General features: G+C 42.4%; 6 protein-coding genes across 15 annotated transcripts in view; 3 read left to right on the plus strand and 3 right to left on the minus strand.

Moving 5' to 3' along the window:
* The first annotated feature begins 502 nt into the window (after positions 1 to 502).
* ormdl1 (ORMDL sphingolipid biosynthesis regulator 1) lies at positions 503 to 6,404 on the plus strand. 3 transcript variants are annotated; one of them, XM_015977082.3, is made up of 4 exons: positions 503 to 617; positions 1,401 to 1,580; positions 5,423 to 5,574; positions 5,649 to 6,404. In XM_015977082.3, the coding sequence occupies exons 2-4, from the start codon at positions 1,407 to 1,409 to the stop codon at positions 5,782 to 5,784; spliced, it is 462 nt and encodes a 153-aa protein (XP_015832568.1). In that variant the 5' UTR covers positions 503 to 617; positions 1,401 to 1,406; the 3' UTR covers positions 5,785 to 6,404. The 3 variants fall into 3 exon arrangements, with proteins under 3 accessions (XP_015832568.1, XP_015832567.3, XP_015832569.1); XM_015977081.3 differs by lacking the exon at positions 503 to 617 and adding an exon at positions 656 to 1,023; XM_015977083.3 differs by lacking the exon at positions 503 to 617 and adding an exon at positions 675 to 814.
* A 419-nt stretch (positions 6,405 to 6,823) lies between these two features.
* Positions 6,824 to 10,354, minus strand: adat3 (adenosine deaminase tRNA specific 3). Of its 3 annotated transcripts, none has more exons than XM_054734335.2 (2): positions 10,218 to 10,354; positions 6,824 to 8,004 (listed from the first exon to the last, which is right to left on the minus strand). In XM_054734335.2, the coding sequence occupies exon 2, from the start codon at positions 7,987 to 7,989 to the stop codon at positions 6,985 to 6,987; it is 1,005 nt and encodes a 334-aa protein (XP_054590310.2). In that variant the 5' UTR covers positions 7,990 to 8,004; positions 10,218 to 10,354; the 3' UTR covers positions 6,824 to 6,984. The 3 variants fall into 3 exon arrangements, with proteins under 3 accessions (XP_054590310.2, XP_015832564.3, XP_015832563.3); XM_015977078.3 differs by having other exon boundaries at positions 10,141 to 10,234; XM_015977077.3 differs by lacking the exon at positions 10,218 to 10,354 and adding an exon at positions 9,849 to 9,984.
* alkbh6 (alkB homolog 6) lies at positions 8,613 to 10,229 on the minus strand. 2 transcript variants are annotated; one of them, XM_054734336.2, is made up of 2 exons: positions 10,141 to 10,229; positions 8,613 to 9,516 (listed from the first exon to the last, which is right to left on the minus strand). In XM_054734336.2, the coding sequence occupies exon 2, from the start codon at positions 9,508 to 9,510 to the stop codon at positions 8,806 to 8,808; it is 705 nt and encodes a 234-aa protein (XP_054590311.1). In that variant the 5' UTR covers positions 9,511 to 9,516; positions 10,141 to 10,229; the 3' UTR covers positions 8,613 to 8,805. The 2 variants fall into 2 exon arrangements, with proteins under 2 accessions (XP_054590311.1, XP_015832565.1); XM_015977079.3 differs by lacking the exon at positions 10,141 to 10,229 and adding an exon at positions 9,849 to 9,987.
* Positions 10,232 to 12,920, plus strand: osgepl1 (O-sialoglycoprotein endopeptidase-like 1). 5 transcript variants are annotated; one of them, XR_001574473.3, is made up of 7 exons: positions 10,232 to 10,564; positions 11,035 to 11,422; positions 11,497 to 11,701; positions 11,776 to 11,924; positions 12,369 to 12,508; positions 12,620 to 12,691; positions 12,763 to 12,920. XR_001574473.3 is itself a non-coding variant. In XM_015977076.3 (7 exons), the coding sequence occupies exons 1-7, from the start codon at positions 10,377 to 10,379 to the stop codon at positions 12,851 to 12,853; spliced, it is 1,224 nt and encodes a 407-aa protein (XP_015832562.3). In that variant the 5' UTR covers positions 10,232 to 10,376; the 3' UTR covers positions 12,854 to 12,920. The 5 variants fall into 5 exon arrangements, 2 of the variants coding, with proteins under 2 accessions (XP_015832562.3, XP_054590308.2); XR_001574471.3 differs by having other exon boundaries at positions 12,415 to 12,508; XR_001574472.3 differs by having other exon boundaries at positions 12,369 to 12,545; positions 12,763 to 12,815.
* A 1,882-nt stretch (positions 12,921 to 14,802) lies between these two features.
* Positions 14,803 to 16,716, minus strand: fkbp7 (FKBP prolyl isomerase 7). Its single transcript, XM_015977091.3, has 4 exons — positions 16,452 to 16,716; positions 15,861 to 16,012; positions 15,278 to 15,405; positions 14,803 to 15,038 (listed from the first exon to the last, which is right to left on the minus strand). Exons 1-4 carry the CDS (start codon positions 16,679 to 16,681, stop codon positions 14,877 to 14,879), a joined length of 672 nt encoding a protein of 223 aa, XP_015832577.1. The 5' UTR covers positions 16,682 to 16,716; the 3' UTR covers positions 14,803 to 14,876.
* Positions 16,717 to 17,784: 1,068 nt separating this feature from the next.
* Positions 17,785 to 24,594, plus strand: part of glsb (glutaminase b) — a 30,611-nt gene continuing 23,801 nt past the window's right edge. Inside the window, 4 exon segments of the mRNA XM_054734332.2 lie at positions 17,785 to 18,192; positions 23,467 to 23,563; positions 23,674 to 23,795; positions 24,217 to 24,346. Of these exon segments, the coding sequence (XP_054590307.1) occupies positions 17,897 to 18,192; positions 23,467 to 23,563; positions 23,674 to 23,795; positions 24,217 to 24,346 (645 nt within the window). The 5' untranslated portion in view covers positions 17,785 to 17,896.

A 24,594-nucleotide genomic window follows, 5' to 3' on the forward strand; every position in this document is an offset into this window, starting at 1 on the left:
CTCTTATTCTTACGATGACCACGGGAGTTCCGACTAACTATCCTTAATGCTCAGTCATTACATTGGATTTTTTTCTTCATCTATGAGGGCAAAAATGTTAAAAGACACTGTTCGTTTTTTAAAGATACCTTTACCTAAAACGACGTAAATTAGGGAGAAAATAGGAGAAAGCGGGTGATAAATCGCTGGGAGGACATATTTTGACGCAACACTGAAAAATGGGCTGTTTCCCGCCCTACATACCACATGCTGATTGGTCAAAGTATCTGCGAGGGCTGGCACAAATGGGTGAGTTTCGAGAACATTTTTCCCTGTGTTAAATCTCACAGGTAGTTTAACCAGCATTTGTTTGCCGAGTGTTTGTTTTATAATTAACATAAGAAAAAGCAGGCTTTGTTTATTCACATACATTAAACAATTGTTAATAAAATTGGCAAATATTCCTATTTGTGTAATTTCTGAGGACGTGTTAATTTCCTGTCAGACAATCAAAGAGGCATTACACCAGTACATCCACTTCCGCTCTGCCCAAGAGCTTCTGCGCACAACAACAAGAGGACAAACTGATTCTCGCCATAGTTGTTTATGTAAAAACCGTCTGCTGCTCGCTGCTACCTGTAAGCTGATAGTAACAAAATCCGAATCTAATTTGTTTAACTTTTAGTTAGTATTTATTATTAAATGTTGCCGCTGACCAACTTGCTGTTGGAATATTGGTGTACAGGCTCCGGCTATGTAGTGAAAACAAAAGAATGGGAAGGGACTAACGTTTGGAAAGAGGTCGTAGAACATTTACGATTTTTACGGGAGCGTTGTGAGTAGCGAAATTCGTTATATTTTGTGCATTTTACTGTTTTTAACTGCGTTTAAAATAGCGACTGTTAACGATAGTATGTTCCAAAAAATAGTCGGAGCCGTTAGTGGAACAACAAACCTCGAACCGTTTGTTTGCAAGTAGTTTTTCCATTTAAACGAGCTGGTAGTCAGCTTCGTTGCAGGTGCATGGTGAAAGCTGACGCAAAAGTAAGTTAGGATAAGCGTATGTAATGTCAAAATATAAAGAGTTTGCAACTGGGTTGTCACTATTTGGGGTTTATTTTCATCTTTTCTGGTGAGACTATTGGCTGAACTTTAAAATCCGATCTAATCCAGGCTGGCAACTGAAAGCTTTCCAGAGAACAAAGTTCAGCAATATTGCACACATTTTATTATTTTTATTTACCACATTTGATAGGGAGAAGAAGTGATAACAGGTTGCTGCAGGAGCTTTGTTTACATAATCATGTGAAACAAACCTGTTTTAGTCCAGGTCCTTTTACATAAAATATGTACTGGGTTTATTTATGAATTACAGAATGAGTGCAAAAGTTGCATGAGTGATGTGATGTATCTGTCCACAGACCAGAATGAACGTGGGTGTGGCACACAGTGAGGTGAACCCAAACACCCGGGTGATGAACAGTCGAGGGATTTGGTTGACGTATGCGCTTGGAGTTGGAGTACTTCACATTGTGCTTTTGAGCATACCTTTCTTCAGTGTTCCTGTGGTGTGGACTTTAACCAACGTCATTCACAACTTGGTAAGCGTTACCTTGCTGCCTGTTTGTGCTGCTCTCCAAACAGCAAACAGGAGTGTTTGTGTCTCCAGACCTCTGGATTATCCCAACAGTCCGCTCTGACTTATCATTGCTGTCACTGTGCTTGTTAATGTTTTTCAATCAATCAATCAAATTTATTTATAAAGCGCTTTTCAAACAAAGTGCTACTCAAACTGCTTTACAAAATGACCCCAGATTCCCATAACAGGTTAAAAACATTAACAGACATGTGCAAACACACACACACAAGTAAAAATTATATTTGGTTGAGTCTAGATGAGCCAAGTATGGTAACGCAAGGAAACGCCATCAGAGGAGCCGTCTGCCCCGGCAGCATCAGCTCTTCCACACTAAGTCAGGGTGTTCAGTGGAGGGGGAGCATAGACCCCCACCTATAGAGCGCCCATGAAGCTACAGTCGACCACCGCTCCCGGGGCAGAGGGCCCCCACAGAGGAAACACTGGATTAAAATGAGTCAAAATGTAATAAAAGAGCTAATATAAATGACAAAAGTTAGAAAATAAGTAATAAATAAAATCATATAGACAGTAAAATAATAATAATAAATAATAAAACTGTGCTAAAATATAATCATATAAAACATGCAAAGCAAGTAATAAAATATAATCATGTAAAACGAGAAATGAAACTGTAGTAAATATTTAGATAAAAGCTAACCTAAAAAGACGGGTCTTGAGCCTGGACTTAAAAACATGAACGTTCTCTGCAGCCTTGAGGTCCTCTGGCAGCTCGTTCCTGAGGCGAGGGCCATAACACTGGAAGGACGCCTCGCCGTGAGTTTGTGTCCTGACTTTAGGGATGACCAGGAGACGCCTGCCAGAGGAGCGCAGAGGCTGCGAGGGTTCATATGTTGGTTTCTTTTAGAGGCTTTTATGGGAGCTTTAATATTCCCAACATGACGTAAGATCTTTAAACCAAACAGCCTTTTTATAGCTATAAAAGTAAAAGCCAGGTTTCCCACAACAATACAGCAACAGAGTGCTGACTGTGCCTTGACTTTACATCAGTGGTTGTTAATTTCACATTTCCCTTAGCAACACCTGCACAAAGCTGGAGGTATTGGGTTTCTATTAGGACGAATAGACACTGGCAGCAGCATGTAATTTCAGGAGTTTAATCTATGTTTTGTCAAAAGAATTACTGTTAGTAATTCTTGAATCATAACCGTAAGTAAATCATTGTGATTCCCTCCAAGCAACACAGATGCAAGTACGGGTTTATTGGACTTCCTTTCGTTGTGGACCTCTTCTGTCCTCCTTTCCTTAGACCTCCCTTAAACCCGTAAAAGAAATCACTTGCATCTGTGTTGCTTGGAGGGAATCACAGTGAAACTCGTTGGCTGTTTTGCTTAAAACACAAAGGGAATCCATCTGTCTTCCTTTTAGTCCTTTCATTAGTTATTCCTTTGGCAATGAATTGATTGCCAGTTCGTTTTCAGCTAGCTGCTTGTCAGCACTTCATCCAGGTTCTGCGTGTCCCTCACACCTGGCTTGTATTCATCCATTAAGGGTGTGGCTGGCAGAGCAGCTCATGTAGCTTTTCAAAATAAAATTACAGGAAACACAACCAACCCAGTGTCTTACAAATGTAATATTTAAAATATATATATTATATTTTAAATATGTATGTTTAAAATATAACCTGAAACTGCAGTTTTTTTTATAAGTCTCCATTTTCCAGAAAGTTTTAAATTTGATTTTAAAAAAATCATCTTATATTTTGGGGAACCAAAGATGCTAATTGTTGAACTCTGAGAAATCTGCATCAGTTTTTTCTTAAAGAGCAAGTCACCCCCTACCAGAGTATTACTCCGCTCCAACTTCCTGTTTGAAAAATGCAACAAATGCTGTTGCCTAACAGACCGAGAGGGCGGAGCCGCTAACAAATACACACACACACAGGCTCACAACGACATTGTGACATCATATGGTACCAGCTAACGTTCTAGGGTACCTCTTAGCCAATAGCGATGGCAGATTTAAATGCAAATGCAGTGCAGAGTCTTTACCTGACAACGGCACAACACTGACAGTTTTAGGCAGAACATTTAAATTTTAACTAAAATGCACTAAAGTGCAAAACTATTAACCACACGTGTCTGCAGCATGATTAGACACGCATTTATATAGTTTATCAGGGAAAAAAATGTTGATTTGGGGGTGACTTACTCTTTAATTTATCGTTTTTGCTACTCAGCCATCTGCTCCTCCGTTCTCCTCCTCACATGGTGACCTGAGTTCTGACAACAGTCTGGAGGATCTTTTCCTCGTGTTTAAGTGTGGACTCATTGGTCCACTGCCTTTCTGCCCATAAGCTGATGTCCAGAGAATGTGTTTGTTGATCTGATGTGGTCTGAAACAGTTACAGGTTACTTTTTAGGATGCAGTGACTAGTGACAGGCCGATATATCAGTTGGCCAATATTTACCAGTCCTTATATCAGCATTGGCTGATCCGTCTTTAGTAGACCCAATGTAAAATCCAGCACATCTGTGGGCAGCCCACTGCTGCTGCCGTAACACTAAATTTAATACATTAAATGTATATTTATGCTCCTAACATCTGCTTAAGAAATGCATTCATTACCTGACTTCATTATTTACCTGTTTTATGTTTAATACTTAGTCAGCTTATTGATTTGTTTGGTTAAATGTTTGCTTTTAATATTGTGCATTGCACAGAATCAAGATGAAGCAGCCGGTTAAAGCCAGAGTTCAAAAACTGATCCGGTTTAGAAACGTTGTGAATCCCGGGCTACTGTGTTCCGAGCTCAGCTAGCTCGGGGATGGGCGGCTGCGGGCTTGTCATGTTATCTCCCAGGGCTCTGGCGGCTGCTGGTCCCGGGGTAATCCTCTGCACCTCTAGGGAGGGGGTTGGGGCTTCTCCGGCGACTGCCTCCCTGGGGTTCCTGCGCTTTGCGGAGACACATGGACCTCTAGGGCTTGGAATTCCTCCATCTTGGGGGCAGATCTGTGGCCCCTCACACTCACTATTGGACAGTCCTATAAAGAAACCTTACATATACAAGTGCATGTTCGTGCACAGGTGCTCACATGGTGCTCTCACAAGGATGGACTTGGGCATTTTCAACACATCACCTGTGTGGTGGCTGTGGTTCACACTAAACACACAATGAATCATTACCGTGTGTTTCAGCAAAAATGGTTACTTTTTTATATCCTCGTGTTGTCGGTGCGGGGTATTTTGGTCTTGTTGTATTTTTGTGTCTCTTTTCTCTCTCTCTCTTTCTGCAGGTCTAGAAGCAGATTCTTCATCATCATTTATTGTTTTTGTTTTTTTTTGTGAACTCCCCTCCCCCACCTCTTCCCTCTCTCTCCCCGTTTCTCTTACACTGCTGTCTCTGTGTCCGAAAACATTTCTAATAAAGTTTTGGTATCAGGAGTGGCGTTATAGCAGAAGCTATAATGCTCCACCTGTGAGAGTGAAACTGCAAGGCTTGTCTTCGGCATTCACACATCCATTCTGATTGCTTCACAGCTGGACACGGTGAATAAAAAAGAAATGTTGAGTCCACTGTTGTTAGTGACAGCTTAGCCTGCAAATAAGGTGGAAAAAATCTTTTATCAGCCCTGGCATCGGCAAAAGAAAACCCCATATCGGTGGGTCTCTAGCAGTGACAATGTCCTGAGCCCACAAGGTTGCATCAGTCATGTTTACACAATAGCTAATATGTAGCGTTGCTTGAGAGTATAAAGGTCATGTCTCTAGGCTTTCTGGCCTTCACAGAAAGAAAATGTTCTTGGTAGTCGCTCCTTTTTTATATTTGCATGTACTCTTTCGTAGGGCATGTATGTGTTCATGCATGCAGTGAAAGGTACACCTTTTGAGACCCCCGACCAGGGAAAAGCCAGGCTTCTGACTCACTGGGAGCAGCTCGACGGCGGCGTGCAGTTCACTTCCTCTAGAAAGTTCTTCACCATTTCCCCCATCATTCTGTAAGTACACTGATGAGCTCTTTTGTGTTCATTTTCTTTGTTTGATTGTTTTCAGAACATTTTTTTTCCTGCAGATACTTTCTAGCAAGTTTCTACACAAAATACAACACGACCCACTTCGTCATCAACACCGTGTCACTTTTGAGCGTCCTCATCCCCAAGCTGCCACAGCTGCACGGCGTGAGAATTTTGGGCATCAACAAGTATTAAATGCTGTGCCTGTCAGCATTACCAGTGTTTTGTGTTGTTTGTACTGCCAATTTGTGTACTAAATCATAGAAGCTGGCGTTTAGGTCTACGAGGTTTGGAAAAGCCAGTAGGTGTTTTCAGATGCCATGTGCATTACTAACTTATGTGAGTATTTAATTGTGTTTTTGACCTGCTTTGACCCGGGCTGGCCCAGGCATCAACAGGCTTTTTGTTGACCCAAATTTGCCTTTTTTTCTTTTGTCACATGGTGACAGATTTTATGAGTATTGTAGCCACAAGGATGCTATGAAGTATTTTCAAAGGTGTTAATTATCTGTTGGTGGAACTCTATGGCTCACTTCAATGTTGTCATGGGCGTTACCCTAAAAAACCCATTATTTGCATGATTTCATTACGTTAAACAAAATGGTCATCTTGTTTCATTGTCCTGCTTTTTTGATGTGTGTCCATTGTTTAGTGAGAGGTTTACAGTCGGTGTGGGAACCACTACAAACATGCAGCTGCTCCCTGTAGGTTGGACTTTAGCTATAGTCGAAGCAGCGAGTTCTGCTTTGTTTGGCCATAGCTGAAGGGGATATTTCTTGCTCCTAATCTTTAATAAAACGTGTCTGTCTGCTAGACGCTCCGTCTCTTTCTGCTTAAGTCCTTCTGGGATTTGTTCTTTTTGTTCTCTGATCAGATTTATTGTTACAATAATAAAAATTAACCAGAAAACTCATTAAAAATGTTGGAAAAGGAACAAAATATTACATGTTTAGCAAAGATGTAATTACTCTTCTTCATGATGGATTAGTATTTTGGTAAAGCCTAAAACAAGCTGGTTGAGTTTTACGTTCCTTCAGGTTATCACAAGATGATTTCGTGGTCTTTTAAAAGTCAAAGGCTTACAAAATAAACGGTTTAAATATCCTCATGTAAATTATTTATTATAGAACATGTTCACCCTCCGAGAGAATTTGGTTGGAAAAGTTGGTTTTATTCACCTGATGAAACAGAAATGGCTACTGCTTTTTAATTTAAACATTTCCACATGGATATACCTAAATCATGAAACGGTGTGACCTCATTTCTTAATCTGCAAACAGTCAAACCAAAAATCAGGATCAGAAACATTTCTACATAGTAAATCTTGTTTTTTATTCTCTGTGAGGTCTTGGTAATAAAATGTTTTGACGTAATTCACTTTAAACCATAACGAGGTCACATCCTGTTCAGGTGCTCACACTGGTCACTCAGAACTCCCCTGAAAACTTCAAAACGATGGTTCAGGTCTTTCCGAGAATGGATTTTAAACTTGGTCCCTAATGCTCCGTCTGCAGAGGCGGTGCCATAGAAAACCCGACCGATCCTGGAATGTACCAGAGCCATGGCGCACATAACACAAGGTTCTCTGGTCACATACAGGTCATACCCAGTGCATATGTACGGCCGAGGGCCCACCTCGGGATTGGACGCATTTATTTTTGGTGAAGTAAAGCTGCAGGCTGTAAAACTGTCAAAACGATAACATCCACTGCCCTGGCTCTGAGCTACAAGGTCGATACACACCATGACTGCATGATGCAGAGGGTGGTTGCCCCTGCAGTCATGGCCGACTGCTATGATCTGCTCCTTCTCGGGGTCAACAACTACTGCTCCAACCGCCTCCATCCCCAGATCCTTGGCAGCTTTAGCAGCGGTCAGAGCAGCCATCATGTACAAGTGCATCATGGCTTTCTGTTGGGGGCCGAAGAGTTCTCCTTTGAGTGCAACTGTCACCTGTTTGTCTTCATGAAAGGACGTGGGCCAGCGCCGGCTCGCCAGCTCAAACTGAGGTCGGGTCAACGGAGGCCAAGCAGGAATCTGCACCACAAAGGGCTCCCCTAGTCCTTCCCATTTAGCTCCATCCGAAGGTAAAAGAGAGTCGATGCTGACCACCTTCATGTCTGGAGCATCGCTGACGAGGCACAGCAGCACTTGCAACGGGTGGGGCCCATTCTCGTCCTTACAAGCTCGTACCCTCTTGATATGCTGAAGGCCACTGAGTGGATAGAGGGCGTTCAGCTCCCTGACAAGCCGAGACGTTGCTTTCTTGTTGGTGATGGGGGCAGCGAACGCGTCTACCAGCTCCACGTCTTGTGACTGCTCATCTGACAGGACAGGATAGGGGACCCAGGAGTCTGCATCACACGCTGACCCCTTCCAGCGTTTCGTCTGTGGCTCCATTGTTTTGATGTCCTCCTGTCAGCACATCAGCAGGACAGAGGACACGATGAGAAAGGATTTCAGCCACACTGGACAGAGATCAGCACAATGAAGCAGCATTCAGACACAAAGAGACCATCTTTCAGAGTTAGTGAAGCTAACAAAATCTGAGTGGTTTATGGTTCAGCTGTTACCAGTCACTGCAAATCAGAATGAGATAAGAAGTGGGACAGAATTCCTACTGAACCCAGAGACAGACTGATGAGAAGGGAGACAATTGCTGAGGTATTACCACTAAAGGCTGTCGGGTTAGGAAACATCAGTTTCAGCATTTATATTAAATTTCAGTGTTTAAATCTTAGATCTGAACGTTTAGTATAACAACATCATCTTTGGCACGCATTTTTCAAATATATGTTTAACTGTTTTTATTGAACCTATAAAGTAAGAAATGAGCAAACCAGTTTTAATATTCATTTTGCATGAGAATCACAGAAAGATGGATTTGAAAACAAACAGCTGCTTCCCTTTCAGAATAAAACTCCAGAACATTTAAATACAATATTCTCATTAATCAGTTACATCTGTTATCATATCAAGATTTGTTAAATCGTTACAAATGTTGCAGTACATTTAAACCAAACCCATACTGGAACTCTCTAGGACAATGCTGAAGACATTCCCTTTTAAAGCTAGGTCATATTTATGTACATGCTTTCCTTAAAAATAAATCAACTTTAGTACAATATGAAGCTTCAAGAGGTTATCAAGTCTTAATTAAATTAATTTTTTTAATATATTTAATCAACTCGTGGTGACTGTGCTGAAGCGATTCCATCATTTCCTTCCCAACATTAGTTTTGTTTTTATAACTTTGGGCACGTGTCTGATGGTGAGGGACACCCTGGTTCCTCGGGTCAGCGTCTCTCCGAGCTGGGCTCCAGCAGCAGACAGGTTTAGCACCTGGTCTGTTAGGTTGTCCTGGGAACAGCTCTGAATGCCATGAAGGAGATGCTGGTACATCTCATCCTGCAGGATCAGAAGACTGCGTGGCTGTAGCAGCAGGGAGAACAGGAATCGGTTCTCCTCGGTCTGCGGTGCTTCGTCCTCCAGGCTGCTGACGGGTCTGTAGAAGTCCAGCAGGGTGTGGGATCCCAGGCTGACAGTAGTGACAGTGGGGTGATACAGTGGACCATCTTCATGAGGCATAATCCCTTCACCTTGTTTATACTCGTTCACCAACACATGGTTGGCGGTTTTCCCACTGAACGCGCCAAGAGAAGATATTTTCTCACAGTAAGTCTGGAGCCAGTCAGGAATCGTCTCTGCCAGCATGCCTCTGGGATGGGGTGACCCTCCCCAGTTCTGGAGCCTTCTACCTGACAAATAAGTCCATTTAGTTTTGGGAGACTTATAGACCTGTTGCAGAAGGTAGGATTCCTCCTCTTCGGATATAAAATCTGGGATGTAAAACACTGTTTGAGGAGCAGTTTTTACAACAAGCTGCTTCAATTGTTCCAAAATACAAGTTGGATGATCCATGTTTCCCTTGGAAAAGGTAACATGAAATTCTTATTAGAATTCATGCACACAATGAACTGGAAGTATTTTTAAATATAAACCCTACCTAAATTAAAATTAGTAATCAAACAGAAGAAAAATACACCATGAACAAGTGATGTCATATCCTAAATGAGTTATAACTACCTCTTGCAGCCACTGGTGTTTTCTAGTACAAATTTAAACTTAATTATCCACTCTGAAATGAGATATGTACTGAAGTTGGTTTATTATGTTAATTATCTTAAAGCACAAAACCAAAAGTCTGGCTGCTGCACCTGGGGCATTACTGTCTGTTACATAAATACTAAAACACCTACCAGGTTAATGTCTTGTTACTGCGCTGGAGCAGACCGTCAGTTGTGCACAAATTTGTACGAAGGACTGAATGTTTTGGTTAATTTAGTAAAAACATAACTCAAAATAAGTCTCGATGAAAGGACCGTGGCACATTTAGAAGTACAACACAAATGAAAGTAACACCGTTTACAAACCGGAAGCGGAAAATTCCTAAACATTTTAACTTATAACACCGCTGATACAGTACAGCCATTAATATACACTTGGCATTAATTTATTACAGTTGTAAGCAAACGTTAAAGTTATATTTACCTCAGTAGATTACGGAAATTATGAATAAAAAAGCGTTTAGTCAAGCAGCCTGAGAACTGTCCGCCATAACTACTCACCTGTGTAACTTCGAAAAGTGTCCGGGTAACTAAACGCTGTGGTCTACGCTTCCCATCATGAGGTCGACGTTTTGTGTTTTTTAGTTTATTTAATAATAAAGTTAGGTCATCGTGTGTTACTAGATTATTCTAACTCACGGGTGGAACAAAAAAAAGACAATGTTCCGAACAAAGGTAGACTTTCTGCAGAGGTTTATACGGTGTAAACACACGTCTGGAAGGCCATTCTGCTCCAGACTTGTTTTAGGTATTGAGACAAGCTGCGACGAAACAGGAGCTGCTGTGTTAGACGAAACCGGTTCTATACTGGGCGAGTGTCTGCATTCACAGAAAGAAGAACATCTGAGGTAGGTTTCAGAGTGCAGAGCTACGGTTCCTTCAGTTCTAGGGTTTTTGTCAGGACATGAAAAAGTCCTCAAGTGTAATGTAAAAACGTGTTTGGAAACGGGTGAAATGTTAAAGGTCATGACAAGAATGGCTACTTAAGAAGAGTGTCAGGAGGAGAAATCATCCTCTCAGAAGGTCAGCTCAGGTCCATCAAGTTTCACCAGATCAAAGCTTTCCTGGGAGACCAAGGGGAGATGTTTACCCATAATGCACAGCAGCACAAACAGCTGATCCCAACCGTCCTCATTGTGATGGAGGTTCTGCTGGATCGGCGGCTGGACCCAGGTTTTCACATTTGCATATCTTCACAGTGCTTTTGCCTGTTACCAGTCACCTTGCAGACCTAACGATGACTAACTAGGTTATAGTTTAAAACACACTGTCACTTTGTTTCATATGTGTCTATTTGTTTTCCTCTCATACACCGCAGGACGGGTGGGATCATCCCCACAGTAGCACAGCAGCTCCACAGAGACAACATAGAGCGTGTGGTCTGGGAGACGTTGGAGAAGAGCGGCGTGACCCCGAGCCAGCTTTCTGCCGTGGCCACCACCGTAAAGCCGGGCTTGGCCCTGAGCCTGAGCGTTGGTCTGGAGTTCAGTCTAAGGTTTGTGAGACAGCATAACAGACTCTTCATCCCTATCCACCACATGGAGGCCCACGCTCTGACCGTCAGGATGCTCCACCCTCTTTTCTTCCCCTTTCTGGTGCTGCTCGTTTCTGGAGGCCACTCGCTTCTCGCTGTGGCTCAGGGAGTTGATGACTTCCTGCTGTTGGGTCATGCATTGGATGAAGCTCCGGGGGATACGCTTGATAAAGTGAGGTGAATTGATTTTGGCTGCAGATCCTAATTCTCTGCTCATAAAATCATCTACGTTTTGTGGATTCTCAGGTGGCGAGACGTCTGTCCCTCAGCAAACACCCACAGTGCTGCACACTGAGTGGAGGACAAGCTATCGAGCTTCTGGCTAAAGATGGAGACAGGAAGAGGTTTTATTTCACGACCCCTATGGGTAAAACTCCTGACTGCTGCTTTTCTTTTGCTGGACTCAGGAACCAGATTACGATGACTATAAAGAAAAAGGAGGCAGAGGAAGGTCTGAGAAGTTTCCTGAATGTCATCTGTAGCTAACTTGCAGTGTGACTCGTGACTGTGAGTTCCTCTTCGTAGGTGTAGGAGAAGGAACGTTGCTGTCGTGTGTCAACGATCTAGCAGCAGCCGCTCAGCACACCGTCGCCTCGCATCTTGCAGAGCGTACACATCGCGCCATCCTGTTCTGTAAGGCTAACAGCCTGCTGCCAGCAGATAATCCCACTCTGGTGAGTGCTTCTTCTAATCCTGGAATTAATCATCCATCAAATCCTGCTTTTCAATCTGCAACAAACTCGTGGAAAAAGAGTTTCAGTAAAGTCACATCACTTTGTAATATTTGTATTTGACCTGCACAAATAGACCAGATTTCTGGTCCCTTCTCCAACTCCTCAAGATGTTCTGGTGTCACCTCTAGATGCCTTCGTTCTTTCTTGAGGTTTGATCAGTTTGGTGATTTTATCATTGGGAGATCCTCTGAGCAGTTGTTCTCAGAAGCTCTTCTATTGAGACAAATCGAGGTTTCTTTTGCCTTTTTGAATAAAATACACAATCTGCTCGAAATTCTCCCTTTTGAGACCTTATTACAGAAATAAAACATCTGGGTTAAATACAGTCATGAAGGATTTAAAATAAAACTTTAGAACCTCATCCTTTTACTTTAATTTTCTCAGATATTCGTGATCCCACGTGTAGATTTGACTGATAGAGCCTTTCCAGGTGGTGTCTGGAGGAGTTGCCAGTAACCGGTACATCCGAAAGGTTCTGGCGATCATCACCGAGTGGACCGGACTCAGTCTGCTCTGTCCTCCTGGTAAACTGTGCACTGATAACGGTGTGATGGTTGCATGGTGTGTGAACAGTCTCATCAGATTGATTTCATCCAGAATTATCCAAGACACTCATTTAACTTTGTCCTGAACAGGAATGGTGTTGAGCGTCTGAGGGAAGGGAGAGGGATTCTGCTGCCAAACCAGGACGTCCGCTATGAGCCAAAGTGAGTGAATACTGAGAGAGACGGTTTTATTCTGCAGATTAAATCAGCTTTATGCATGTTTTTTTATTCAGGGCACCTCTGGGTGTTGACATCTCAGCAGAGGTGAGGGCAGCTGCCATCAGACTCCCACGAGTCAGGATGAAGATCCAAAATAACATTTAGAAACACAAAATAATTAGTAAATAACCCATTGTACTGATATTTATTAATAAATGTATTTTTGAACAGATTTTAGAGAGTGTTTTATTTTTTATGGTTATCTAAACTGATCTGATGTCAGATCCTAACATTTGTTCAAAAACAGCTGTTAATGACGTATAACAATAAATAAAAGTAACTGAAGATAAAATTAGTTCCAGGAGAATAGTTACCATCAAGAACCGGTTTCTGAGAGGAGTTTGTTTTAAAGGGCTGCCCTCTGTTGGTGAGTCAGTGGATGTATGACAAAAGTTTTCCCAAAAATTTAATTTTCCGTTTTTCAGTAAATATAAACAAACACCTGAAAAACACCATCTTCACAAACTGATTCCTCAGTGTTTGGATTATGACACGATAAACTCTTCAAAACAAAAAAGGTTGTTTTTTTAGGGTAAATTTAGAAAAATAATTTTTTTCCTAAGAATTTGCCCTTTCTCGCCGAATTCCAGCTCCATCCCAGTGACTGTGCTTTCAGAAGCTCATTTCCTAAAACTATTATTATGCTCTGTAGACTTTCAGCTCTAATTTCCCTTACAACTCTGAAGGTAATTTGGCAGAAGTGTGTGAGTTTTGCCCTGAAGAACTAAACCGTTTTGATAGATACTAATTCTGGGTCTAATCCTGACCCTTCACCTGTCAACAGGTAAAAATTTTCCACAGGGATGTTTCTACTTCCTATAACTGTTCTTTCACTGTTAGTCTGGAGTCACACAGAGCAGAGGGTAAAAACATTCAGGGTAACCTGGAAAAGACGTTTGATTTGATTTAACCCAACTTCTAACAGTTTATAGTTCTGCTCATCATCCCCACATTCTGGGTCTCATGATTTAATCTTTGTTCTGCAAAACAAATCTGAAGCACATCCGTTCTAACAAGAATCTTCATTTGTGCCAAAGACCGATGCTAACATTAAAGAGCAAGTCACCTCCAAATCAACATTTTTCCCCCTGATAAACTATATAAATGTGTGTCTAATCGTGCTGCAGACACGTGTAGTCAATAGTTTTGCAAAAGGAAGTTCTGTCTGTTTGTTGCAACCACCAGGTACAAAAACGAACTTGATTTTATTTGAATATTTTTCTGTCCTGTCTGTTTATTATCTTCCTGCATCTCCTCTCAGTCCTAAAGAAAAACTGCTACCTGGGTTCATATATATTCACCTTATGAGTTACCTTTGAACTGCAGTTCTAAAAGATCTACCGACCGCAAAAACAGCGGAGAGCGTGCCGGCTGCACCGGTGAGGTGCGTCACCGGAGGACAAAACAGGTGATGCGCCCCGATCCACAGCAGCGAAACGCATCAGGCACAAATAAAAGACAGAAAACATAAAAGGAAATGAGCTGACATGCACGATCGCGTGTTAAATTAGTTTTTGAGGTGGCGACACCTGATTTGATAATGTTACTGTGGTCGTGCTCAGGACGCAGATGTCTGGAGCGCGTCAACAATCAGAGCTTTGCAGGCACAAGCTGGTTAAGGTTAGGATGGGGGTGAGGGGAAGGTTAAACTGCAAGAGGGAAAAGCTAACAAGTTGGTTAAATGTCCGTTTTACGGCGGGTGTCAGTACCGACGCTCTGGCACAGCACGTCGCCTCGGCCTCCCGACGCGCAGGGGCTCGTCACCTGCTGTCTTTTCCGAGGACTGCATCTTGTCGGTCATTATCACGTGACAGCGACTAGTCGATGACAGGCATAACAAGTCACTACAGAGCAGTGAAGTCGACTAGTTCATACAACCCCTAGTGTTTATGTTTTTGTTAGAGGCTCCGCCCTCTCGGTCTGCCAGGCAACAGCATTTGTTGCATTTTTCAAACAGGAAGTAATACTCTGGTAGGGGGTGACTTGCTCTTTAAGAGAAAATTTATTTATTTTCAGTGACACTAAAAATTAAAAAGTGGAATTCCACTAAGAAGCAAAGTTTGAAACTAGAGGATTTTTATTTCTTTTACTTTCTATATGAATTATTGGAGAAAGCACAAACGTTTCACTAAAGCTCATCGTGCTCATAGATATTATACTCCTTTGCACTGATCAGCCCGTCTCTGTCGTGGTCACTCTTGCGGAAAATGTCATTGATGATCTTCTCGTAGAACGGATCGTCACGCGGCTTCCCGTCCTTCTCGTAGTCCAGTTTCAGGCGATGTTTTACCTGATAATGAAAACGGTTTTATTTTGACTCGTCTGGCCAGCGGGCAGAGGAACAGACACAACTGGAAATACAGGAAAAATAAACAGTCTGCAAACAGAAACATGTTAATGAGGGTAAAAGCCAACAATATGAGATTGTCCTACAACAAAAAGGTCTAAACACCTATTTTTTCATATTTGACATTAACCTTTTCTAATTTAGGATTCTATTATGTGATGTGTTTGTTTGAGCTCTGGTACCTCTGCTTTAGAGAGACTTCTGTCTTTATCCTGGTCTATTTGTCCGAAGGCCTCCATGCTGCGAGGTCCACGAGACACAGACAGAACTTCCACCTCAAACACCACGGTAGCATTTGGTGGTACTGGACCTTTTTCAGTCACATTAGAAACAAGATCACACCTCACCATAAAAATTAGAGCTCCTAAAACACACAAATGTCTTTGTTTCATCTGTCTAGCAGTAGCTGAGCAGCAGGCAAATAGAAGTTTAAAACTACCAGAGCAGCATTATTTTACATAAAAAGAAGAAATGTTGTTATTCACACCTGGGTGACAGCTCCCAAAGGCAAAGCAACATCCCCATCAGATGATTTATAGAAACAACAACCAAGGCAGGAGCTGAGCTGTTAGTTTGCTGTGCTCCACTGCATGCAAAGATAAAAGGACAGCTTTAAACCTCGGAGCATGCTTACAGGACATGCCACAGGCAGAGGAGAAGACACTGTGAGGGATGAGACGTCTTTAGAAAAATGATAAATAGTGAATATTTTCTATGAAATATGCTGCATCATTTTAAACGGCACTCCAGGCTGAATGCTTTCACCTTTGCCCTTTTCGCCAAATGCCAGCGCTGATGGGATCGTGACCTTCCTCTTCTCCCCAGCACACATGCCCATCATCCCAACGTCGAGGCCTTTGAGGACTTGTCCAACACCCAACACAAACCACTGAGGGTGGCCATCTTTGTCCGTCCGACTGACACACAAAGGATTCCATCAGAAGAATGTTTGTTTATTCTAAACACATCAGAGAACTGAGAGGTTTTAGGAGTAAGAACTGCCTCTCCTGGAACGACTGAATACTGTTTTAAATGTTCTCTACTTGTAGAGCAATGACCTTTGACCCCTCCCAGACTAATGATCAGAAACGGTTGCTGGTGATTTCCTCCTGGTGTTAACACACACCTGTATGCTCTGGAGAAGCAAATTGACTAAACTCCAACTCTTACTTCACATTTTATTTATTTATTTAATGGTTTACGTTAAATAAATGATGTCAATGAGAAAACTCGGTCATTTTCATGTTTTGATGCAAAAATCATTTGGATTAAAGATGATGTGCTTTCTTTTACCCATGACTGTAACATTTAATGCACAAACACAACGGAACAGTGAAGCAGCTTGTGAGGACCAACCTGCAGTAAAACTGGGACCCATCCTTGGCCAGGAACCCATCGTAGTGAGCATTAACCAGATCTCCTTTCTTGCTCTTCTTGACGCACTCCTCAGGCTTGAACACAACTTCAACCTTCACCTCACCGTCCGGGTCGCTGCCTGAGGTCCAAACAGAACAGATCCCGAACTGTGAGGAGACAAAGAGGCAGAGAGAGCAGCTCAGTAACTTCCACATCGTGCAGCTGTGCATTCGTGGCAACTTCTGAACGTGACGCTAGAGTCCGCCAGGAGGCGCTGCAGTCTACAGGAGAGCCTTACATCTCCTGAAAGATATAACTCAGGGCGGACAGGCAACTCTGAATAAATATTTGTAGAAACCAACTCGCTGTAGCTAATTAATAGAAGTATATTTTTACTGTAACTTATGGCGTTTTAACTAAGGGACTGTTGGTACATACTACATCATATCCGAATATGACGTGCGACATTACCGTAATTACCTAAAGCTATAATGAAAATCTCGTTTCATTTCCCCTTTTTTACTATTAATTACTCAGCACTCAGCTGCTGGGAAAAACAATTTCCCAGAGGAATCTTAAAGTTAATCTCAGTCTAACGCTATGATGTTAATTTTGTTATTTCTTCCACATACATTTTTCATGAGGTGTTTGTTATATATTATATTTTATTTCAGGGTGATAAATTATAGAAAAAATATTTAATTAACCTAAAATGACATTTGTACCCTCACTTTTAATGGCAAAATGAATAGATAAGCAGCCAAAGTTAAAAACAAATAACTAAAGCCACCAAAGGGAATTTAAAATAAAAACTTTTACAACCCTCAGAAATCCTGGAATACTATTATTGCGAGTATTATTGTACTTTTGTATTGTACTTTTGTACTGTACCTTTTGTATTGTACTTTTGTACTGTACCTTTTGTATTGTACTTTTGTACTGTACCTTTTGTATTACCTTTGTATTGTACTTTTGTATTACCTTTGTATTGTACTTTTGTATTGTATTGTAAGACGCAAAATATCTGGCTCACAATCTACAAAGAAACAATGAGTGGATCAGGACTTTTAAACATAACAGTTTAACTTCAATTGGTTAAATGGTTGTAGTTTAGAAGAAGAACGAAGTGAACTGATTACTGATTGAACTAGTATAAAATTATAAAATAAAACTGTGAGTGTTGTAGTTTTAACAACCGACAGATGGCGCCAGCATGCCGGCGACGCGCCTATCAGGGCAGAAGAAGATAACGCGGAAGCTTTTCCACCAATGGGAGCGTTGAAGGGCGGGAACGGGTGCTCGTATTTATTTTTGGACACCGGTGTCTGTGACTCATCGCCTCTCTGACTCTCAGCGCTCAGAGAAGCAGTCTTTACGAACCCAGTTTTCACATCCGGACACGTTCAGAGCCACGCGTTTCCCTCTCACCGCCTGATAGGATTGAGATGTTACATTTTAGGTTTTCCACAGTCCTGAAGGCGTTCAGCAAAGCCCCCTTGAAGCGTGCGTTTTCCTCCTGTAGACAGAAGAACTGGTCTCCGACTCTCCAGCACCGCTGCTGCTTCGGTTCTGTTGATGTCAGAACTGGATCTCCCCAACTGAAGGCGCTTCATGCGGCCGCGGCGCGAAGCCGCACCGCGCCCTACGCTGCGCCAGTTCGCTCCTACTGCTTCAAAACGGAGGGCGCCGCGGTGGATGTGGACGAACAGCTGAAGAAGGATGGAGTCGATGAAAGCGACAAGTAGGTTGAAGTGATGTTTCACGGACAGAACAGCCTCACCGTGTGGTATAACGTTACCGCGAGGAGGTGTAGTCATCATCATGTCGCAGATGCGGCGTCCCGCCCGCCGCCACAGCGCAGTGATAAAATTACACCAAACAATAACGTGTTCTAGTGTAATTATAAAGAGTTGTTCCGATCTGATATAAATAACGTGGGGCCGGGCACACGCAGAGCTATTTTATCGCAAGTAGCGCGTCTCAGATGGATATGTGAACGTTTAACGTTCCACCTTTGAATCTTTGAACAACTCGTTAAACGAAGCCAGGATGTAGCTGTAAGGGCTAATCGGGGCGGTTATTAGGCCACCCGCGTGTTTTTGTTTAGATAACAGCATGGCGCAACAGTCTGAAAAGTGAAACCACGCCGTTGAACAAATAAAGCAGAGTATGGACCAACCGAACCGGTTATAGTCCCATCTGAGGTGGCGTGGAGTCGGTGTTTGTGTTTTTAAGGTGTTTGACGCGATTTCTGCTGTGACCTCCACTGGAGCGGCTGCAGGTCACAGCTACAGGGCCTCCCCACGTTTCTGCCCTGTGTGTGTGTGTGTATTCAAGTCATCCTCATCATTCTAAATTGATTTTATGGATTTTTCTGTGAAACTTTTAACCTTGAGCTCAGTTTGAATCAGATTTCTGTTTAATTCATTCCTACCACTGACTAAGACTTTCTTTTAATCTTGTCAAGTGGTTGTGATCAATAGTTCTTACTTTAAGGGTATTTTTGGACTTTAGCTCTATTAGCTGAAAACCTAAAGTAGATGATCGGCTACAGGATGATTCTTCTGTCAGAACCTGTCTTCTTTTGATTGCCCCCTATCTGGATATAGAATTTTATCTAGTTATTTTTTACTGTACAAGTAGGCACCAGCTAGGTGTGTCTGGATTAAAAACTTTAAATACAATTTTACCAACTGGCTGTAAAAATCCTGGACACAAAATCAAGAAATTCTACAGCTGTAGCAATGAATCAACGGATCGATTGGGTCTAAATCTGCTAGAGGAATTTGCTCCATATGAACCGCCGACTAACAGGCCCATCATAAAACAAGTGACTGATATTAATTCAGAAATTGGTTTCAGGAGATCGAGCGCGCATCAGCACCTGTTAAGATCTGCTTTGTTGTAATTTTCCACAGATCAGCTGATGACTCATCACAGGATGGTGGTCATGCAGACTTCCAGCTCTCCACAGAGCCAGTGGTTACCTGCTGTCACCACTTCCTAATCAGTCACATGATTCATATTTAATGTGTCCAAAGGAAGTAATAACACACGTGATGTGAATGCTTATGACTTAACTCTAGGTTTGTAATCTAAATTCTGTCTAGAGCAACTCCTGAAGGGATGAAGATGTTTTCTGCTCCAATTCTAACATAAAACACAGCCGCAGATGAAGTTGCTGAGCTTCTGTTGGCAGAAAGGAGCGGAGCTGGTCATGATGCCAGTTAATGCCTCTGAGGGTGGATGCACGCAGGATGAAGAAAGCGAAAGCGAATATGACTGTTGTGACAGAAATGGATGGGGAGTGATTCTTTTTGAGTTCAGCTCAGACTGATTTTTCAAAAGTGAATCTTCGTTTGGTTTCCAGGAAACCCTGAAAGTGTTCTGCACGTTTGAGCAGGCATCCAGCAGCAAATGGACACAGCCATCTGCTCAGGAGGAAACTCACATGTACAAACAGAGAAAACAAGGTGCTCAGAGGAGGATTCATTTCACACCTGATGTGTTTGCCGTTTAAACAGGTGAACGTCCTGTTTGCCGCAGATGAGATCAAACTTGAGGATTTTGTGATAAAAGGATGCAAACTCATCCATTTGTGGAGGAGTGGGAGGGCTGGATCCAAAACATTTGCTACAGCGAACATTTAAAGTGTGTTTATCAGCTCTGACCCGCATTTTAATTCGGCACACACATCTGGAGCCTTTTTAACGATTTTATGGTTGCCTAAAATAAATCTAAAGTATCCATAAATATTTATGCAAAGTCAGGCTAAATGACCACATAAAGATGTTTTATTTACATTTAGTGGAGATTAGATCAGGATTAGCAAAAGTAAATAAGATCTGCGCGTGTGGGATTTAAACGTCTCACCTCTCCTAAACTAATTAGCAGCAAACGTCACATTTACACCAACAGTTAGTGCTCAATTCTTCTGGTTCAAGAGCACTAATAAAAGTTTTATTTTCATTTTAAAATCCCAGTTGTTGCTTCCTGTAAATCTGTTTGGTCGTCAAGATATTTAAATAAGTGTTAAAAAGACTAACGGTGCATTTTATTTGACGTTGGGGTTTCCGATTCAGGAGAAAAGAGTGGGAAGTCTAAATTTCGACTCGGCAATTTGGAGGTCCTGACCTCCAAATCCATCACTGGCTGCATATAAACATGAGGAAGTAGCAGCATTAGGCTGATTATTATCCATTTGTGTCTGAATGTGCTCTTCCGCAGATGAATGGCTGCACAGCTGAGTTTTACTTTCAGAGAGGAACTGGTGCCAGATGAATTCACCCTGATCTGCAAAGCTTCTCCTCACACGGCCTATCATCAGCTGTCCTTTTCTCTGCTTCGTGGCTGTTTTTAGAGCAGAACACCTCCCCCACTGAACAGCGTGTTTACTGAGATGCTCACAATCGTGAATCGCTTCTCAGTAGTTCAGCTAAATCGTTCTGTGTGTATCACATTGATTCACTTGTAGGCTGGTTCTGTAGTGACAGATGTCGAGTCAACAGTCGTCGTTGCGTCTGCACCTGGCAGACATCCTTCTTGTGGATCTTTGTTTGTTTGAACACGTCTGGATGCAGTTTCCTTGGCTGCAGAAGGAGCGTTGACTCTGTACGACTTAAAGGAGAGGAGGAGGAGACTAAATCCTGGAATGTCAAATACTGATGTGGCGACAAACCAAAAGATATCCTGCAAGACATCCTAAACTTAGATTTGTCAGCACTTGGCGAGCAGATCTCCAGATTAACAACTAACAGAAGAAAACTTACCTGTTTTATAAATTTGCCAGAAATGTGAGACAAAATCACTCCTGAAGCAAATTTAACAGTTTTGTTGCAGCTTGCAGTAAGAAATTGATGTTTTTCAACAAATTTAAACCGGAGTTGCAGCAAAGCATTAAGTGAAAGAGATTTACTGGCTTTACTCTTAAAGTTTTTGTTAATTATCCCAGTGCTGAGCTTCAGTCAGGATGTTGCCTAAACCTGCAGCTTTCCCAGAACCTTTTCATCTTGGCTGTAAAACGCAGCAACAGTCCTGTCGATGGCCCAGTCAGTCCTGAAGGCTGACCTCTCTCCTCTGCGGTGGACCAGCGTGTGAATGGGCCGCGCTGTTTGCTTTGTTAATCCCAGAGCCACAGCGGGATGAGCAGGAATAAAGAAAAAAGAATTTGTCTGGTTTTCCTCTGAATCTGTAAACCGAGACATGATGGGAGACGCTGAGGCCTTAATGCTGTAATAAAGCTAATTCAGGATCTGGCAGGTTTATCAGAAGCTTGGTCAGTTCTAACTGGAATATGGGAGAGTCACGTTTATAAGCTGTAGCTGTCTGTTGTTATTTAAGGAGCTGAAACTACTCTGAACACCCATCCTCTTTACCCCGATGAGTCGCTGGCCTCTATAGAGAGGGAGTCTTTGTGTCGATGTGTCTGATTAGGGAAAATCATTGAAAAGGTGGTAATGATCCAAATAAACAACAATTTAGAGTCAAATAAAATTCTAGATGGTCTTCAGTCAGGCTGACAGCACCGCAGCACAGAGACGGCACTGATCAAGGTATTAAACGGCATTCGCCCCGGCCCTATTTAAGTGGGTTTTTCACGTTTGACATAGATGGCTGCTTTTACTCCTCTCTCTCGAACCATCTATCCATTCAATAGGGGCGGGGCTTAGATTTCACCTTTCCAATACCTATAATGCAGCTTTGAATCTCATTCCTAAGCAGTTTCAACCTAGGCTACACTTTTCTGCATCTAATCAACTCAACTCCCTCACAGTAGAGCCCAACGACTCATCAGGGGGTAGAGAGGAGGGGTACTCGGAGTAGTTTCGGCTCCTTAAATAACAGACAGCTACAGCTTATAAGCTGGACTCTCCCATATTCCAGTTAGAACTGACAAAGCTCCTCGGATGAGAAGCGAAACGTCTTCAAGAAACCAAGAAGTCCCGTTGCCTTCACTTGAACCTTTAAGACTACCGTGACCTGCATGACTGAGAACCTTCACCAGCACACGATCACCAGCTGTTTCATACTGAAACTAAAAACTAACCTGCCTGTTTATTTGAGCCTTCGTTCTGTCGCCCAGTGAGTCTGAAGGTGTTGTGACCTCATGAATGATGTTCACGCTAGTGTGTGTTTTAAGTGTTGCTGCTGTGGGTCAGTGGACAGTTTGTGCAGAAACGTGTGAAAGGGAACATTTAAAGGACATTTAATGAACCTCAGAAAGTAAACACTCGACCAATTAAACATGGCCACACCCCGCTGAGCTCAGAAAACAGGAACGTCTGAGCCAGCCAGACAAGCTATGGCGCTAGTGTTTATGAGTTAGTTGCTGAGACTCGATAAGAACCAGAGCTCTGGTGTTTCATGACATCACTCATAACTTAATTATCATTTCAAATCAATTCAAATATTTTTTCATTTGAGGAATATTTGAAATTTTTTAGATTAAATTAACCAGATAAAGTGTAATCTATAAAACTAATAATCTCTACTCTAGTAAAATGCGAAATATGATTATTTTAATGCCAGCTTTCTGATGTTTTTGCCCGATTTGCAGGACTAGGATCAGGACCGTCATCGGTTTTTCTGCCCTTTGAGCTACAGAAAGTACAGAAACCAGTGCTGTCCTTTCTGCATGATGGGCGAGTTGTACTGATGAGCACTCAGATCTGTTGCTTGCTTGGATGGCCTGACTAAAGTGATAAAACTCTATCAGCAGCCACCGATGAGCTCCGTGTTTACTCTGGCACCACAGGTGGGAATGATCTGGGAAGTGCCAAAGGCCGGTCCTGCTGCAGGTGGACTGGAGTCATTTTGATGCTCTGAAATAAAACCAGTTTCAACGTGGAAAACAAAAATATGAACTGTTTATTTTCCTTCTGAGCAGATGTTTTGAAAATAGTTTCAAAATCTTTTGAGTCTGAAAGCAAAGCTAAAGGAAAAAGGTTGGATTTAGCCGTATCTGAAACATTTCTGACTATTTTGAGTCTTAAACTCTCTTAACTCTCTAACCCAGGAGGAGAAATCCAGGAATTCTTCCCAGTTTGGAAGATTTGCTCTTCTACACGGTGGCAGAGGGTCAAGAGAAAATTCCTGCTCACAAGTTCCTCACAGTAAGTCCTCCATGTTTATGCTAACATCATAAATCATGAAGCAGTACCAGGATTGTTTTGGTTAAAGAAGATCTTTTCTCTGTTCCTATATTTTTGTTCTGCTGTTTTAGGCACTGAAAGCTACGGGGCTTCGCACCGGAGACCCTCGCCTGAAGGAGTGCATGGACACGCTCAAAGAGACCCTGAAGAAGACTCCGGACGGCGTTACGCTCGACAGGCATCTGTTCAAGAAGTACGCTGTCTGTCGTCTCACTTCATCCTCAGCAGTGCTCTGAAAAATCTTTCTGCTGAAACTTTCTGGTGAAAAGAGCAAAAACTGAACCTTTACAGTCCTCTAGGTTCCCCGGAAGAATCAAGGCGTTAAGCACGGTTATGGCATGAATCTCACCAGAGTGACGATTGCCAGTGATGTTTGTAATTCTCTGTGCCGACTCTTTGGCTCAGTTCTTGCTTTAAACCATTTTGAGCTCCTAAACTGGAGGCGCGAGCAGATTCACTGATGACAGAAGCACATTGCTGCGTTTCCATCAAACTCTTTGATCTCCGTAGAAGTTTGTCAGACTTGACCGTTGCTAACTTGGTTGGCAAACTTTTTTCCTTCAGCTGCATGCAGTCACGATATTTCAGCGTCCTGTTTGTGGTTTGTTCATCAGGTGTGTCCAGAGCAACATTGTCCTGCTCACTCAGGCCTTCCGCAAGAAGTTCGTCATCCCCGACTTCCAGTCCTTCACCTCCCATATTGACCAGCTCTATGAGAAAGCCAAAAAACTCACAGAAGGACAGGTGCGCCTTAGATCCATCTCTCTGTTCCTCCTTGTGTGTCATTCTGGTTTCATGCATTCATCATCGGTGTGATCTGAGTTTGGTGCTCCTGTTCCTGTTTCCCCCCAAAAGGAAAAAATCGACTTGAATGTGTCACATAGTCGGGAGATTGTGACCGCCTGGTAATCTCTTTAATTTACAGGTTTAACGGTATTTCAGTGTGATTGTGTTTTCTGTATAGAGCTAAGGCAGTCTTTAACAGCGAACAG

This window comes from Nothobranchius furzeri, chromosome 7 (genome assembly GCF_043380555.1).
Source record: "Nothobranchius furzeri strain GRZ-AD chromosome 7, NfurGRZ-RIMD1, whole genome shotgun sequence".
Classification (NCBI taxonomy): domain Eukaryota; kingdom Metazoa; phylum Chordata; class Actinopteri; order Cyprinodontiformes; family Nothobranchiidae; genus Nothobranchius; species Nothobranchius furzeri.

Excerpts from the sequence above, each read along its gene's own strand:
- ormdl1 (XM_015977081.3), top strand. The coding sequence starts at position 1,003 with ATGGTGAAAGCTGACGCAAAA. Across the intron at positions 1,581-5,422 it reads CCAACGTCATTCACAACTTG|GGCATGTATGTGTTCATGCA; the intron begins GTAAGCGTTACC and ends ACTCTTTCGTAG. Across the intron at positions 5,575-5,648 it reads ACCATTTCCCCCATCATTCT|ATACTTTCTAGCAAGTTTCT; the intron begins GTAAGTACACTG and ends TTTTTCCTGCAG.
- adat3 (XM_054734335.2), bottom strand. The coding sequence starts at position 7,989 with ATGGAGCCACAGACGAAACGCTGGAAGGGGTCAGCGTGTGATGCAGAC.
- alkbh6 (XM_054734336.2), bottom strand. The coding sequence starts at position 9,510 with ATGGATCATCCAACTTGTATTTTGGAACAATTGAAGCAGCTTGTTGTA.
- osgepl1 (XM_015977076.3), top strand. The coding sequence starts at position 10,377 with ATGTTCCGAACAAAGGTAGACTTTCTGCAGAGGTTTATACGGTGTAAA. Across the intron at positions 11,925-12,414 it reads CAGCAGATAATCCCACTCTG|GTGGTGTCTGGAGGAGTTGC; the intron begins GTGAGTGCTTCT and ends GAGCCTTTCCAG. Across the intron at positions 12,546-12,619 it reads AACGGTGTGATGGTTGCATG|GAATGGTGTTGAGCGTCTGA; the intron begins GTGTGTGAACAG and ends TGTCCTGAACAG.
- fkbp7 (XM_015977091.3), bottom strand. The coding sequence starts at position 16,681 with ATGCACAGCTGCACGATGTGGAAGTTACTGAGCTGCTCTCTCTGCCTC. Across the intron at positions 16,013-16,451 it reads GGGTCCCAGTTTTACTGCAG|TCGGACGGACAAAGATGGCC; the intron begins GTTGGTCCTCAC and ends TTTGTGTGTCAG. Across the intron at positions 15,039-15,277 it reads GAAGTCTCTCTAAAGCAGAG|GTAAAACATCGCCTGAAACT; the intron begins GTACCAGAGCTC and ends TTTCATTATCAG.